Source organism: Anas acuta, chromosome 14 (genome assembly GCF_963932015.1).
Source record: "Anas acuta chromosome 14, bAnaAcu1.1, whole genome shotgun sequence".
In the NCBI taxonomy this organism is placed as follows: domain Eukaryota; kingdom Metazoa; phylum Chordata; class Aves; order Anseriformes; family Anatidae; genus Anas; species Anas acuta.
The window spans coordinates 3,590,783-3,605,258 of NC_088992.1; the positions used below are offsets into that span (position 1 = coordinate 3,590,783).

Below are 14,476 nucleotides of genomic sequence, written 5' to 3' on the forward strand. Positions count from 1 at the left end.
GCATCCTCTGAGCAACCCCAAGGCTGGAGGTGTCCTCAGGCTGGCTGAGAAAGCTCAGGGCTGCCACTAGATGTCCTTTCAGCCCTGCTTTCCTCTTTCCTCCAGCTTCTGGCCCAAGAAAAAGCAGGGCTGAGCCCCTTCGCAAACATCCCTTGGGTCTTGCACAGTGCTGGGTACTACAGGCTCACAGGAATGGGGGTTTTTGGAAAGAACCCCAGAGCCAATCTCTGGGTTTGTGCTGGGTATAAACACTTCAGCACCTCTAGTGTGACCTGGGCACTGCTATGGCATCGCTGCCTGAACACCACTGATTGAGGTGATGGCCCAAGGATGGTCACTCGGCTCTTTGCAGTTTGGGATGAGAGGGAAACCAGTGAATGACAGATGGAGTGTTCCTGATAGAGCAAACACAGGGAAAGTGAGAGCTACAGACCCCTAAAATACTTCTACAACATGCCTCCCACTGAAGGGAACAGACTGAACAAGCAGAAATCCCAGCACGAGTGCTCCGACAGAAAATTTACAGAGTGCTGAAAGTGAGAGCCACCCTGAAATGAAGTCAGTGCGGCTGAGGCTTTGAAGCAGGCTGCCCAGCCTCCTGGATCCTGAACCCAAACTCATCCAGAAACAGTTTCCCTGTTTCCAGAGGTGCTGAGCAACTTGGTGTCGGTGAGGTCTTCAGACGCTGCGTGCGTCTGGGTTGAGATGCCTCATTTTTAGGAGCTGGCCTTGGAGGGGAAAAGAATATCAGCAGGATGCTGAGTCCTGGGGGTGGTGGATTTCATTCCCATTTGCTCCTGTTCCCACAAATTGAGGAGCTCAGGGGTGGGGGCACAGCAGGAACGGGACCAGCCCAGAGACCGTGCCGTCCTGTGCACATCAGCCAGCTATCCCCTCAATAAACTTTTTGGCTATTGCTGACCCAGAGCGTATATGAGCAAGTGAAAGGCAAGTGGTGAAAGGATCTGTATAACATTACTAATCCCGTGTAGTGCACTCGCTGAAAAGGCCAGGCAGGTCCCGCTGCTATTGTGTCCTCTCCCCGCAGCTGCTTGCTTCACCCTCCTGCTTTTATTGAAATAAAACCTGAGAGTGCTGCTCCTCAACCGGAGACACCCACGGCAGAGGGCAGGGAGGGACAGGGGCACCGGGGAGGTCCCTGTCCCCAAGGTGGGGATGACAGGGCTTTATTTTTCAGTCCTGAAGGGCAAATATGTGGCTTATGTATAGGGGAGGGGGATGGACAGGGCTCCCGTGGCCTCGCGACCTGCAAATCTGCTGGGGGAAACAAAGGCGAACCCTGAGGTTGCCACCAAACCTAGCTGGGGGAGGTGCCTACATTTTTTATTTATTTATTTTATTTTAATTTTTATTATTTATTTATTTATTTATGTTTTAGCAAAGCTGCTTCGGTGTGAAGGGAATCAGCTGGCATCTCCCATGTGCAGCCATTATTCCTGCGCGTTATTTCCCCTTGCAGTAGCGGGGAGCGCAGCGGGGAGCTGCTCCTGTTTGTGGGGCCTCACCCAACCTGCCCAGAGCTGTGGTCTAACAGGCATGCAACGACCAGCTCAGAGCAGCAGATTTTCCTTTCCTTGGCTTTGAACAGCATTTCAGAGAGTGGCTTTATCCTAAAATCCTGATGGATTTCAGCTTAAACATATTGAACTGAACAACCCGTTTTCTCTAGACTCCCATTGTATCAGAGGGGGAAAAATACTTACATTTTTCCTCTGTGTCAAATTTTCTCCAGTGTCTTCGGTATGTTAGACCAACCCCGGGCTAAGATTTGCTCGTACAGGCTCTGTCCTGTGAAGTGTGAATCACTGCGGCACGTCTGGGCACCCGGTGGTGCACGGCACCTCTTGTGCAACTGCGCTGGTGCTTCTCCAGCAGATTCATCGCCTAGTAGTTGTTAAATCAGCACAAACTCTTTCTTGAAGTTTGTCGGCATGTTGAAATCCAGCCTCCTCAAGGAAAAAAACTACTGGTTTCACTAAAATGTGACTCAAGGAATGCGAGGGGCAGCTCGAGAGCCCCCAGGCCTGGGTTTGCGCATAGATTGGTGTCAGATGCTCGGCCCGAAGCAGCGCCTTGTGGTTAATGTCCCCAGAGGTTTTGTTTTTATTCCTTACATACTCTGAGATTTTTCTCAAGCATGCTACTAATAGGAATCTGAAGTGTGTAGCTGCTTCCTTGTGCAGGGCAGGAAAAATTGAAATCTAACAGCTCCTTCTGCAGCTCTGCACAGTGTATGGGTACATAATGCGTGTGCATGTTTTATTTTCTATCCAAACTGGAGGAACCTCTTGAGCTGAAGCCAGGCACTGCCTTGATATAGCCCAGAGGAGTGTCCAGCCTGGACAGCATGGATCTCCACGGCAGGAATTACACCGATCTCAGCAACGGAGCAGGCGAGCGAGGGCAGCAGGGCTGCCTGGGGACTCCGGCTGCCTTTCTGCTGTGAAACTCTTGCTGCCTTTACTGTTTCTTTCTGCTGCTTTTCTTTTCAGCTGCTCAGGGCATGAGGAATTTCAATCTGTTGTGCATCAAAACCCAGTTAAGATCTAGCAGGAACGTCACGAGAGGTGGGAGCTGTGTATGAGCTGGGTGGGCCATTTATTGGGTTCAAAATCTGTCCCTTTGGGCAAGGGCAGAAGCTCCAAGAGTAAAAGCAGTTCGGGCTCACAGGTTCACCTGACTTTCCCTGTATAACCTGCCCTCACCTAGCCAAAGCCTCTTCTAACTCACTGCCTTTTATTTATTTTAATATACACCTGGGGTGGTTGGTTTATGTTTATTTAGTGTAACCCTAGAGCAGTGGCTGTAGGCACAAGGCAGAGCCATTGCTTGTGTAGCTGGATTCCTCAGTATTTAAGTAAAATCCAAATCCTAAAATGAGAAAGGGAATTAAACAGGACCAGAATAATGTTTTCTAATCCCAGTGTCATCAAGTTGCCCTGACTCTAAATCACCCTCCCTGATTTAGTGTTTTTCCCAAAGCAAATTTCCCACTAAAAATGTTATTAGAAATGGCCGGAGTTCCCTGGTGGTTTAAGGAAATTTAAGAGCAATCATCAGCTTTTTTAAATATATTTTTTATTACTTTTTTTTTCCCGTTTGTCTTAGAAAGAAATATGAAATCTGCATGCAACCTTCTAAATATTTCAAACATTTAAATAGCATATGATAATTTAGCAGTACAGTACATTATACAGAAAGATAATATAGGGAGACTTCCTATAGTGTATTTACAAATGAAAAGGTAGTTTTGTTATTTTATTTTAAAAAGAGGAATGCACTGCTTAACATTGAAGTATTACATTCAAAATAATGAATATGTTGTATTGTGACTAAAACATATATAGGTATTTATATGTTTGCCCTATCATATTTTTCATAAAAAGGTACCTTTTAAAGGCTTTTTTTTTTTTTTTTTTGCTACAAATCTAGGAAATCATACACAATAGTCTCGAAGCTTAAAATGTCTCAGTACTGAAGCCACAAACTTCCCGTAAGAACTTCAGGCGGGAAAAAACAAAAACAATTTCCTTATTGGTAATAGAAAAAACCAACCAACCGAGCTGGAAATGCTTTCTGGTGCGGGGATGTGTGGTTCGCTTTGCCTCGTAGCCAGACCCCGAGTCCGTAAGAGAAGAGGTACACACAGGATGGTCACACGCACTTGATGACAAGCCGAGGGACCTCACGTCAGGCCGGGTGGCATCTCGGTGGCACCCTCCTCTTCGTCCTGGGATGAAGGCGATGCCCCGACAGGCACCACCGCCTTCCCAGAGCAAAAGGGTGAGGGACGCGGCTGTAAAATACCTGTACAAACCTTGCTGTTTGCCTAATGAGCTTATAAAGCTCGATTGCAATCATAGTGAAGTATGAATGAATAACATTTAAAAAAAAAAAACAAAAAAAAAAAACAAAAAACAACAAAACAGAACAACAAAAAAAAAACCAACAAACTCTTTGAAATGCAAAGCATGAGTTTTCCCGACCTCAGTACAAAGCAGACAGGTGTGAAATCTGAAGTGCAACAGATGCTCGTGAAATCTGGAAGCCTTTTGCACGCGGCTATAAAATGTAAAAACTGACCCTTGGTAAAAAGTGCTTTATAATAATATAGAATTTGTCTTGTGTCTGTGAGAGAGGAATAATCTTCTGCAGAGCCCAGTCCTACACCAGCCAAGGGAGTCCTTTCCATTCCTCATGCCACTTCCTCTTATTCTTCATAAACCCTGGACAGGAGGAAAGCCAAGAGCGAAGTATTTAAACCATGAATGAAGCAGCTCCCTTCCAAATAATTAAAAACCAGAAGCCAGCCTTTTAGCCTCTGCTTAAGTAAATTGGGAAGCGAGTTATTGATGTGCTCTGCCACAGCTATGGGGACATGTAAGATGAGGAAATCCCCACCCTATAATACTCATTAACCGCTGGAGAATCCGTCCCACATACCCACGTATGAAGTACATCACGAGTTGTATATTTGCACTAGAATGGATAATAAATTAACAGTACCTGTCATGTTTGCAATAACAGCCGACTGCGTTTTATTTTTTTTAAGTTTACAACCTGAGGAGAAGATCTGGCAGAGCTGTTTGATGAAAAATCCCTCTCTTGCAAAGTCTTTAGGTGGAAGCAGTCTTCCTTGGCAAAAGGAAGGGGAAATCCAGGAAAAAGGAATGGGAAAAACCAGGGGCAATGCTGCTTTGGGGAAAACATTCATGCCTGACTTCAAATTCCCTGCCTTCCCTGGGGAGTAATTCAGTGGGCTTGGTGCAGCTGGCCCAAAGGCACTGACAAATTGTTTACTTATTACGGAGCTTTGGTTTAAATCAGGCCCTTTACGTCTGACACATCCACTTGATGCTGCTTCGGCTGCAGCCCAGCTCGGCTGCTTTGCTTTGGGCTCTGGAGGAGACGGCGAGCAGCAGAGGGGGAGCCTGCGCCTCTCCTGAGCACACAGCTTGGGGCTGAGCATCCTCTGTCATTTTAACTATGCTTTTTTTTTTTTTTTTTTTTTTAAGTGTTTAAATGTGTTAAAAATTGTTGATGCTGTGTTCATCATCCAGGCCCCGTGTAGCTGCACCAGAGCTCGGTGAGCCCTTGCTCATCTCTGCAGGAGATGGGGCTTGCAGCTCGCTGTCTGCACTTAGATTTGGCTTGGGGAGTGAATTCCCCAGAGGGTAAGAAGGGTCAAGCTTTGGGGGGACTGTGCTGCACACAGAGGCTCTTTCCTGGCTGCAACAGGAGTTTGGCCATTCCCTTCATTATGGCTAGGGGTTATAACACCAACCATCAGGCATTTGTTTCTCTCCTTCTCGTCTATCTAGAACAGACAGCTTGCAAAAAAAGAAATTAAATCCTCCTTGCAAAGGAGAAGGTGGTGGTGCATTCTACCAGCAAGCCACTTTTCCCTGGGAATGATGCAGTAGTTAAAATTGGCACAGATTTGTGGCATTAGAAGGTGTAAGTTCTGGTGTGTGTGACATGAAGTGGGGCAGTCTCTTCCCTGCACGGCTGACTGCTTTCCTTGTGACTGTGTGGAAGTAATTTAGCTTTTCATCTTGGCTTTTTACCCGTAAAAAGGAGGTGAGCGCACGTACGTAGCTGAGGACATCAGCTGACAAATAGTTTAACAGAAAACAAAGACTATTTATAGCTGTAAGAGCCTAATCCTAAAATAGAAGGGAGGAGTGCATGTGGCAGGAAAGAAATCGCATCGAGCATCCGCAGATATTTGTAGGTTTGGAAATGAAATGCCTCCTCCGTGACGGATGCAGCGGTCGCAGTGCGTGCCTGTGCACCACTGCTCGCCCCCGAAATTTCCACCTGCGGAGCAAACTCACGCTTACCTGCCTTTCTCCTTCCATACTCTGTACCACTTCAGCAGCCTCACCGTGTTTTGGCGTTTGGGGTTCAGGCAGTGCTGCTGCTCGCCTCTGACCCGCGTCCACAGGGTCACGCTGCAAGGGAAGCCAGCAGGGGTTATAGGGGCACCGCAGCAAGCCCTGCCCGCTGCTCACCCTCCAGGAAATGCCCACATCCCTCAGAGCGTTCACCCAGGCAGGCAACGGCAGGGTTTTCCCGCTGAGTTTTATGGCAGGCATCTGAGTTGTAAAAAGGCTGGAGCGGATCTTCAGCTGTTATCAATCAGCGCGTGTCAGCCCTGTCCGCAGCGCTAGGCTAAGTCGTACCAGATGAAGACATACCCGGTATTTTTAATCAGGGAGCTTGCTCTGCCTGTCTGCTGGATATTTGCTTTTGAGGTTAATAGCTGACTTAATTAGGGTTCAGTCAGGCAGCCGCAAGGTCCTTGCAGGAGAGGGTTCCCTTAGGCTCAACAGCATTGCATGAAAGGGAAATGATCAGACCTGGATCATCGATCCCCCCCCAGCCCTCCCCAGTCAGCAATATTTAAACACTTGCAGATGGCAGGGTGCCCACCCAGAGGGTGAGCTCTGAGCCCAGGGCACTCAGCGAAGCCCTCCTGGTCAGTCTGCCACAGCCGAAGTGATGTGGCAGACCCGGAGCTGCTTCCCAAAAGGGTGGCTCTCCAGAGCCATTAAGACTGCTACCATATCTCAGGAATCAAAGTCAAGTGGTTTTCCATTTTTGTTACTCGTTTTTGTGATTAAAAACCCTACAATTTCTGTTGGATTTTTTTTTTAATTTTTCATTTTCTTTCTTTTTTTTTTTTTTTTTTCCATTTTCTGTAAAATGGTTTTCAATCTAACCAAAATATTGTAATGGAATTAGTTAAACACTGCTAGAAGCACGAGCAGAACAATGGCAGAAACCCAGAGATATCCATGTATATCGATGGGATTCTAGCGTGGTCCGGTTCCGAAAGGAGCTGTATCTCCCCCAGCCCAACAAGAAGCCCCTGCAGGCTTTCCCAGCTCCCCTCCTGGTGCAGAGAGGGCAGCCCTCACTCAACATAAAACTCTGCAGGTTGCCTCTCAGCCCAGCTGAGGGGTTCATCACGTTTCCTAGGTCAGTGTCGGACACTGGGCTCAATCTCTTCTTCCCATCCAGCTAATCTCCTTCCCTGCTTGCTGTCTCCACTCGACGTCCAACAGGTACAAGCTGAATTCATCAGAACAGGGCAATTTTTGGGTGATTTGTTGCCAGGACTTGGCCCTTCCCAAATGCATAGCAAAACAGCTGATGGCCTCGGAGAGCCTCTGGGGCTGCAGACAACAGAAGGGCAGGGTCTCTGCTGAAATCTAGGGTCTGTTTCTGCTCTAAGGGCACTCAGCCAGCCCTGAGGGGATCAGTATATTGAAGAGGAGGAGAGCAAATCCAGGAGCTCCCTGAAGGCACGAGACATGCAAGGTTTAAGGGACTCGAGGTTAGCGTGACGTTTCTCCATCCAGCAGCCACCTTCCTGGCCGTGCCGTCAGCGCTGCCTGATGTCAGACCTTGGCTTGAGTTTCCCGTATGACAGAGCACAGGAGGTATTTCCAGAAAGTGATGGACAGGCTAAATCTCGTGAGGAGAGGAGCAGGAGCAGCTCTGGAAACCAGCAAGTCCCAGTTGTGCACCAGGAGTGAAGGAGGGCAGCTCGGGGATGATCAGAGCAGTGAGGAGGAGATCCATGGTGTGTGCGCCTCTCGGGGAATGACCGAGGCTTTTCTCACAGACACTTTGCTCTGATGCTGGGTGTAGGTTTTCTCTTCTGGAGGTGGGATGGCAGAGGGGACATCCCTGAGATGTCCCCGTGGTCCCCAGTGATTCCTGTGCGTTCCCTGGTGCTGAGGACACAGCCTTGGGTGGTGGCATTTTGGGGCACCCTGAGCTAACCTGGCCCTGCTCTGGTCTCCTGGTGATGCCCCCTTAGGGTGCAGGTGTGCTGCAAGAGTTTTTTGGCAGGTGTAAGGGGACATTAAAGGGCACTACAAGAGCTGATACTCTGGGCAAGGAGTTGGCTGAAGCTCCTTTCTTACATAAAGATGTCTTACACCTTTATGAGCTCCTTCAGGTGGGATTTGGGGATCTGAAGGTCCCTGAGCCCAAATCCTCCTGATGTGTCCATCCCTCCAGCACTGGGACGAGCACCCCTGGGTCAGCATGTGACACCCCAGAGCTTCATGCCCCACACATCTTTTCTGCAGCTCTGCCTATGAGAACCCTGTCCCCAGGCCATCAGGGTCCTGGTTTGAGTCCTGAGGGGTTTTGACCGGGCTGAGGACTCGGTTTGGCTCTCTCTTACGCTGTGCCACAGCTCTGCTGGAGGGTGTGTGGCCAAAGACACATTCCTTCCTAAACTGCGTCCAGACACCCACGTTTAATCTGCAAAACACCACGAACATCACGTTCCTCTCACGTGAGAAGACACAAGAGATTTTGAGGAGGGCAGGAGGGGAACCAGCTTCCCCGACTCATTTCAAACAATCACCACAGCAACAAACACGGGGGTGCAGGAATTCAGCTCTTCCGTGCCTTGTCCGGAGACTCCTGACAAATTGGCTCTCTAAATATTAATTCAAGCTTGGTTTCGACATGGACCTCAGGCTTTGTTGGGGTGGCTGGAAGGGCAGTGGTGGCAGCACGTCAGCTGGCCCCGGGGGTGTCCCCAGGAACACGGGAGAGAGATGGGTTGGGATGGCTCTGTCCCAGAGCTGCTGCGAGCCTCTGGGCTTGAATAGCATCAACCAGCCTGCTCGTGTGAGTTTGCTGATTTCCCAGCTTTCTTTTTCAAGCGAGAAGTTGTATCAATGAGCTGTATTTCCTCACCCGGGTGCTCCCCTCCCTGCTGGCTGCTGAGCCTGGCCCTGCCGCTCGTGGGCTGCTGGGGTGGGAGCAAGGAGCGCTCCCCTGCACCACGCTAATGCTGCTCGAAGGTCGATGCAAAGAAAGTAAAACTTCAAGGAGCTGATTTGGGCAGCGATGCTCCTCTTCACGTGCCGTTAGCTCATCCTGGCTTCAGAGGATTGGGGCTGAAGGTCCCTGAGCTGTGCCTTGCTCACGGAGATGCTGGTGTAAATCCGGAGAAGCCCGGTGTGGATGCTCCGTCCCTCCTCCGTAGCCTCTGTGGAGCCTCGCCAGCCATTTCTGTGGCTTCTGGTGTCTTGCTGTGATTGTGCCGGTCCCGTGGGCAGGATTTGGCCCTGGGGATGTTACAAAGTGCAGCGTGGTGGGGCAGGGTGCTGAGGTCCTGTTACAGCAGCTTTCTGAGATGCTGTGTTGTGAACGCTGGAGTAAATCAGTCCGTGGCTTTTTGGGGTGTGCGGCTGCTCTCAGGATCCTTTTTTCCCCCTGTTAGGTGACAGGAGCTCATTGCAGTCTTTTCTGTTAACCTGCCCCTCTGTTGTTATCCAGCCCCATGTGCTGGTGCTTTGTGGGGCATTGTAAATTTATACAAAACAGGACAGAAAAAACCCACAAACCACCCGTACTTAAAATGAGGGGGAAAAAACACCTCCTCTTGATCCAGCCATCAGAGATCTCAAAAATCCCTGTACCTGCCTTGGTTTAATTCATGAGGGCATTGCTTTGGGATCCCGGCAGCATTGTTCACAGCTGGCAGTGAGGGTTGGAGGGAAGCACCCGCTGACACCCGGGGTGCTCCCACCGGGCACGGGGGGATCGATCGCCGCCGGCCGAGGCAGGCAAAAAAAAAAAAAAAATCAGGCTCTGTCTGGGATAACAACTCCTTGCAGAAGGCACCGCGGACCAGATTCTGCTCTTGTTCTTACTCTGCTCATCCAAAGAAACTTGAGTGAATAGTTCTGGGTCTTACAGCAACAGCTCACGGTCGTGTCTGTCCCTGTTTCCACTCAGACTAACGATTCTCCTCTCCTCGCTGCCTGCTCAGGAACGAATCCTTTGAGCAGACAACTGTCAGAAACTGATAGCTGGGGTTTTGATCAGAGTTACAAATTTGACTGCATCTGTTACAGCAAATGACTGTTCCTGGGAGTGCCACGGCACAATGAAAGCAGAGAACAAAGAGGGAACTTGCAGGGTAAAGCAAAGCAACTCAGTGACAGGGAAACAGGGCAAGAAATGAAGGAAAACTTACATAATCATCTCCTCCACGCAAAACGGGTACCTCGGCTTTATTTCCAGCTTCCGTACATTAGAGAATCTGATCTTAGGACCTTTTCTGGAACATTTGCACTTTACGCCTGGAAGAGAAGGCATTTAACTGCAGAGCCTCCTGCATACCAAGCGTCCCTGCCCACAGCCTGTGTGCCCCTGCAAACTCCAGCTCGGTCTTGCAAGCCTCAGTGGAAAAAGCTGAATTTTGTAACGCTGTTGAGCTTAAAAAGGGTAATGCTTCCTTTGCTACGTCCCACGGAAAGGTAGCGGCTCCCTGAGAAATGGACTTCGGAGCACTACGTGTGTTCTGGGGCTCGGGAAATAGGGGAGCTTTTTAAAGTGCACCTGCTGTGATTAAATGTGATTGCATTTAACAGGAGGAAATGAAAGAGCCGGGACTCGCTTAGAGCTGAATAAGCAAACGCAGTTCTCGGTGAGGTTCTCACTGCACTCGTGTCTCGCCCAGACTTTGTGGGACTTTCAGTCCTTTTGCCTCTCCCGGGTGCTCCGACGCATTCGCAGCCAGACAAAAAAAAAAAGCTGAGCATTTTTTTTTTTTTTTTTTAACTGGGGTTTTTGTGCGCAGCAGAAAGCGGCACGCTGGCAGCCTCGGTGCAATTCGTGCCACCACGTCAAACCCGGCTCTGTCTTCCCCGTGCGAGCCACCGTGCGTTTTCAGGAGATATTGGAGGTGTGTTCCTGAATGACCAGGGGCACATCTTGGTGCTCAGCACCGGGGGCTGTTCGGCTTGCAGGGAAGCCCCAACTTTGCCGTTTGCACTTCCCCGCTGTTTCCACTTTTGGGGACACCCACAGCTGCCTTACACCTTTCCGTGCATCACCTTCCCGACATGCAGGGGACCGCCAGACCCTCCTCGGAGGTCTCAGGAAACGAATCGAAAAATAGCGGAGAAGCAACCCCCGGAGAGAAGTTTAAATAGGAATAGGCAGAAAAAAAAAAAAAAAAAACACACAAAAAAACAGACCCTTACCTTCCGCGCTGGCTAAGCACATCGCGATGAACAAGAGGAGCAAAGCCGCTGTCAGGAGCTTCATGGTGAGCCAGCGGGTGCCTCAAAAGCGCCGGGGGGGTTAATTTGTCCCCTCGCCGGGTCCCGGTCCCGGTCACTGTCCCTATCCCAGTCTCTGTCCCGGTCCCTGTCCCCGGGGCGGCTGCGGGCAGGGGAAGGAGCGGCTGCGGGCGGTGCTGCTGCCCGAGCTCTGCCGCTTTCCCCCGCGTGTCCTCTTTTAAAAGGGCTCATTTAAAGCTGCCGGCTCATTAATATGCAGAGCGACCGCGCGGCTCCCTCCGCTTCCCGGCCCCGGGAGAGAGGGCGGGCGGCGGGGAGGGGGCGAGAGAGAGAGAGGGAGGGGAGGGGATGGGAATGGGGTGGGATGGGATGGGGTGGGAAGGGATAGGGCAGGATGGGGCAGGATGGTACAGCACATGGGATGGGATGGGATGGGATGGGATGGGATGGGATGGGATGGGATGGGATGGGATGGGATGGGGTGGGGTGGGGTGGGGTGGGGTGGGGTGGGGTGGGATGGGTGCCCTGCATGCTTCTGCTGGGCAGTGGGAGCAGGGCAGCGTGGAGGTGGGAGCAGGGTGGTGGGGTGATGGGAGAAGGGCAGCGGGGCATCCAGACACAGAAGGAGAATTTGGGAGGTCTCACCTGCCTGCAGGGTCACCTAGGGCTGCTTTCAAACTTAGAGGAAAATTTGTTGAAATCATTGGCAAAACAAACAAAGAAACAACAAAACAACAAAACGAACGAACAAACAAACAAAACCCAACAAGAACAAAAAAAAAAAAAAAAAAGAAAATCTCCTAAGAGCAGTGTTAGGTGGGCTTGGTTTATGGAGTATTTTAGGAAATCCGATCCGTTTAGGGTTGCTTTAACAAATGCACAAGCTCTATTCCACTCTGTGAGGAGCAAGGTGACAAGAGGCAGAAGCCCCGTGGATGCAGATGCTCCTTCCCTCTCCTCTCCTGGTGCCGACTCCGCTCACAGCGAACAGAGCATCCTTAAAACCCCCACTCCAGATCTCTGCCTGTGGGGCAGAAATTGTCAAAGATCACTCAGGTCTGATCTCCTTTGTTGAAATGCATCCGAAATATATTGCTAACAAATGCTGCTGCCCATCCCCACTCCATGTCAGCCCTTCTCCCAGCACATTTTACCCACCTCACGTACCCACAGACCCCACGAGCGACCCAAACCCCAAACCCATCCCTGGGGGTGGCTGGGGAGCCCCCTCCATGCTCTCCTGGCCCCGGCAGCGTTTTAAGTTTCCCCCCCTGGCTTTTTTCCTGCCGGCTCCCATTGGCAGCGGCCTTCCCGCGGCGTTCCCTGCTGGGGTGTTGGCAGGCAGTGAGTACAGCCCTACCACACACAGCCTGCACGTTGCACGCAGGCGGTGGAGGCAAACGCCTTGTTCCCGGCCCTGGGCTTCATGCGGGACGTGCCGACACGCAGGGAACAGCCTGCGCCGGGACTGAGGCCTGGGGGGGCGGCGGACGTGGCTTTTGGGGGCTTTTGGGGTGAAAAACCCATTTGTGGGTAGGGTTGCGCAGCTGCTACCGGTGTGATGGGGCGGGGGGAGGCGGTTTTTGCTGGGCTCTGGGTGTTTGTGCTGCACAGCTCTCCGCCAGCTCTGAGTCTCCCGTTGAAGTCTGCTGGGGATGTGGTGCTCCGTGTGCTGTTAAATGTTAAAGAGATTTTTTTTGTTGTTGTTGTTGTTCCATAGCCTGGTGATAAAAACAATCACCTGAGGCATTGGGGGGAGCTCAGCTCAAACCTCTGAAAGGTGCTGCCGGTATCCAGCTGCTTCCGCGGGGAAGAGAAAAAGCTGGAGGGGAAAAAACTGGGTTCAGAGTAGGGGGGGATGGTGGCAGGGCACTGGGGACACTCAGCATCAGGTCACCCCCATCCCGTCCCAGGGCTCCATCCTGCCCCCTGCACCTCGCCCTCCATGCACAGGAGCAGCCCCAGGCTGTGCTCATCCTGCACAGAGGGGGGCTGTGGGAAGAACAAGCTCTTTTTTTTTTTTTTTTTTCCCTCCCCCTCTGCTAATAAAAATTTGGGTGCAGCTTTAGCTGTCGGCAATTTGAACTTCCCCCAAACCGGGAAACTCGTGTCCAGGCTGGAGAAAAAACGAAGGAAATTCTTGAGCTTTCCAAAAAGCGAATCCCCTCGTCTTATGTGATTCTTGTTAGTGGTGAAAGAGCCAAGCTCGTGTGATGTTTGGTAAGCAAAGGGCTGCTTTAGCTCCAGTTTACGTGGGGAAATGGATTTGTGTGACATGTGTGGGTACGGAAAATACACCCTGTGTGCCCGGGCAGTTTGGTGCCTGTGTGCCAAGTGCTGGCTTTGACAATAATTATTTCTGAGAGCTCAAACGCTTCTTTGGCCTGCTGGGACAGATTTTGGTAGCCACGTATGGCTGCCCAGACACCTGCTCAGTCTCAGAAGGATGGTCACAGAGGAGGAAGGAGTTCTGGCGAAGGATTTGAGGGAAAGGAGAGGTGTAGGGAATTCACCAGTCTGACCCTAAAGAAGCCCCGCTCATCCAGGTGTATTTCCTTTGTGCAAGCACACACTGAGCTGATCACCACACACTGATACCTCGTGTGCCTGCAGCGTCTCCAGGAGATCTCCAAAGCCTGTTTTTTCCCCCACAAAAGGAACTTTTAGGACCACAGTCACTGAGGTCTGGTCACTGCCCTCGGTCCTGCAGATGGGATGTGCTCAGAGAGCCGTGCCTGTCCCCAGGGGAGCACCACGGTGTGTGCAGCACATCACCTGCCTCATCTAGCTAATTAGAAAGACATTGTTCCCTGTGAAAGGTCTGTCATTTCATCACATTAAGTGCTGGTTATTTCGAGTACAGCTTGGATTAACTGTCCTTCAGAACTTCGTACCAGGAAGATGAAGATGCTGCCATTGTGGGAAACCTTGGCAAAATGGCCATGAAACAAAAAACTTATTTATTGCCAGGGAAGCAAACTGATGTGACTGGCTCCTCTGTGTTTAATGTATAAGAATATCCCAACCAGCCCGGTGAGGAGAAGATTAAGCACTTGCAGTGACGTGACATAATCCCTGCAGCTCCTGTCAGGAACTCGGGGCAGGAATTAGACTTAAACGCTCGCTAAAAAAATGCAGAAATGAGGTGGAGGCGCAGAGACGTGTTGTGTGCTGTACGCAGCACTTTTCCTGGGTGGTGCAGTTCGCTCTTCGAGCCTTTTTGGCTCCTCAAGCAGTCTGTGTTTGGCATCAGATCCGACGGGTGGTGTGGGCGAGGTGGTGTGAGCCTCCTGGGGCTCACGGGCCCTCAGCTTCACCACAGAACCAGCCCCAGATGGGAGTGAGTGGGGGAATTGCCTCAGATTTTGGGATTGTGTTGCAAGTCTGCT

General features: G+C 50.7%; 1 protein-coding gene across 1 annotated transcript; it reads right to left on the reverse strand.

The window, feature by feature from the left end:
* Positions 1–3,077: 3,077 nt before the first annotated feature.
* On the reverse strand, positions 3,078–11,399 carry CXCL14 (C-X-C motif chemokine ligand 14). The gene is made up of 4 exons (XM_068698283.1): positions 11,049–11,399; positions 10,037–10,142; positions 5,865–5,975; positions 3,078–4,247 (listed from the first exon to the last, which is right to left on the reverse strand). Exons 1-4 carry the CDS (start codon positions 11,110–11,112, stop codon positions 4,232–4,234), a joined length of 297 nt encoding a protein of 98 aa, XP_068554384.1. The 5' UTR covers positions 11,113–11,399; the 3' UTR covers positions 3,078–4,231.
* Between the last annotated feature and the right edge of the window lie 3,077 nt (positions 11,400–14,476).

Bases quoted from the DNA above. Each gene is read 5' to 3' on its own strand.
- CXCL14 (XM_068698283.1), bottom strand. From the start codon at position 11,112: ATGAAGCTCCTGACAGCGGCTTTGCTCCTCTTGTTCATCGCGATGTGC. The intron at 10,143-11,048 runs GTAAGGGTCTGT...CTTCTCTTCCAG, and splicing joins GTGCTTAGCCAGCGCGGAAG to GCGTAAAGTGCAAATGTTCC. The intron at 5,976-10,036 runs GTAAGTTTTCCT...CTTCCCTTGCAG, and splicing joins TGCGTGGAGGAGATGATTAT to CGTGACCCTGTGGACGCGGG.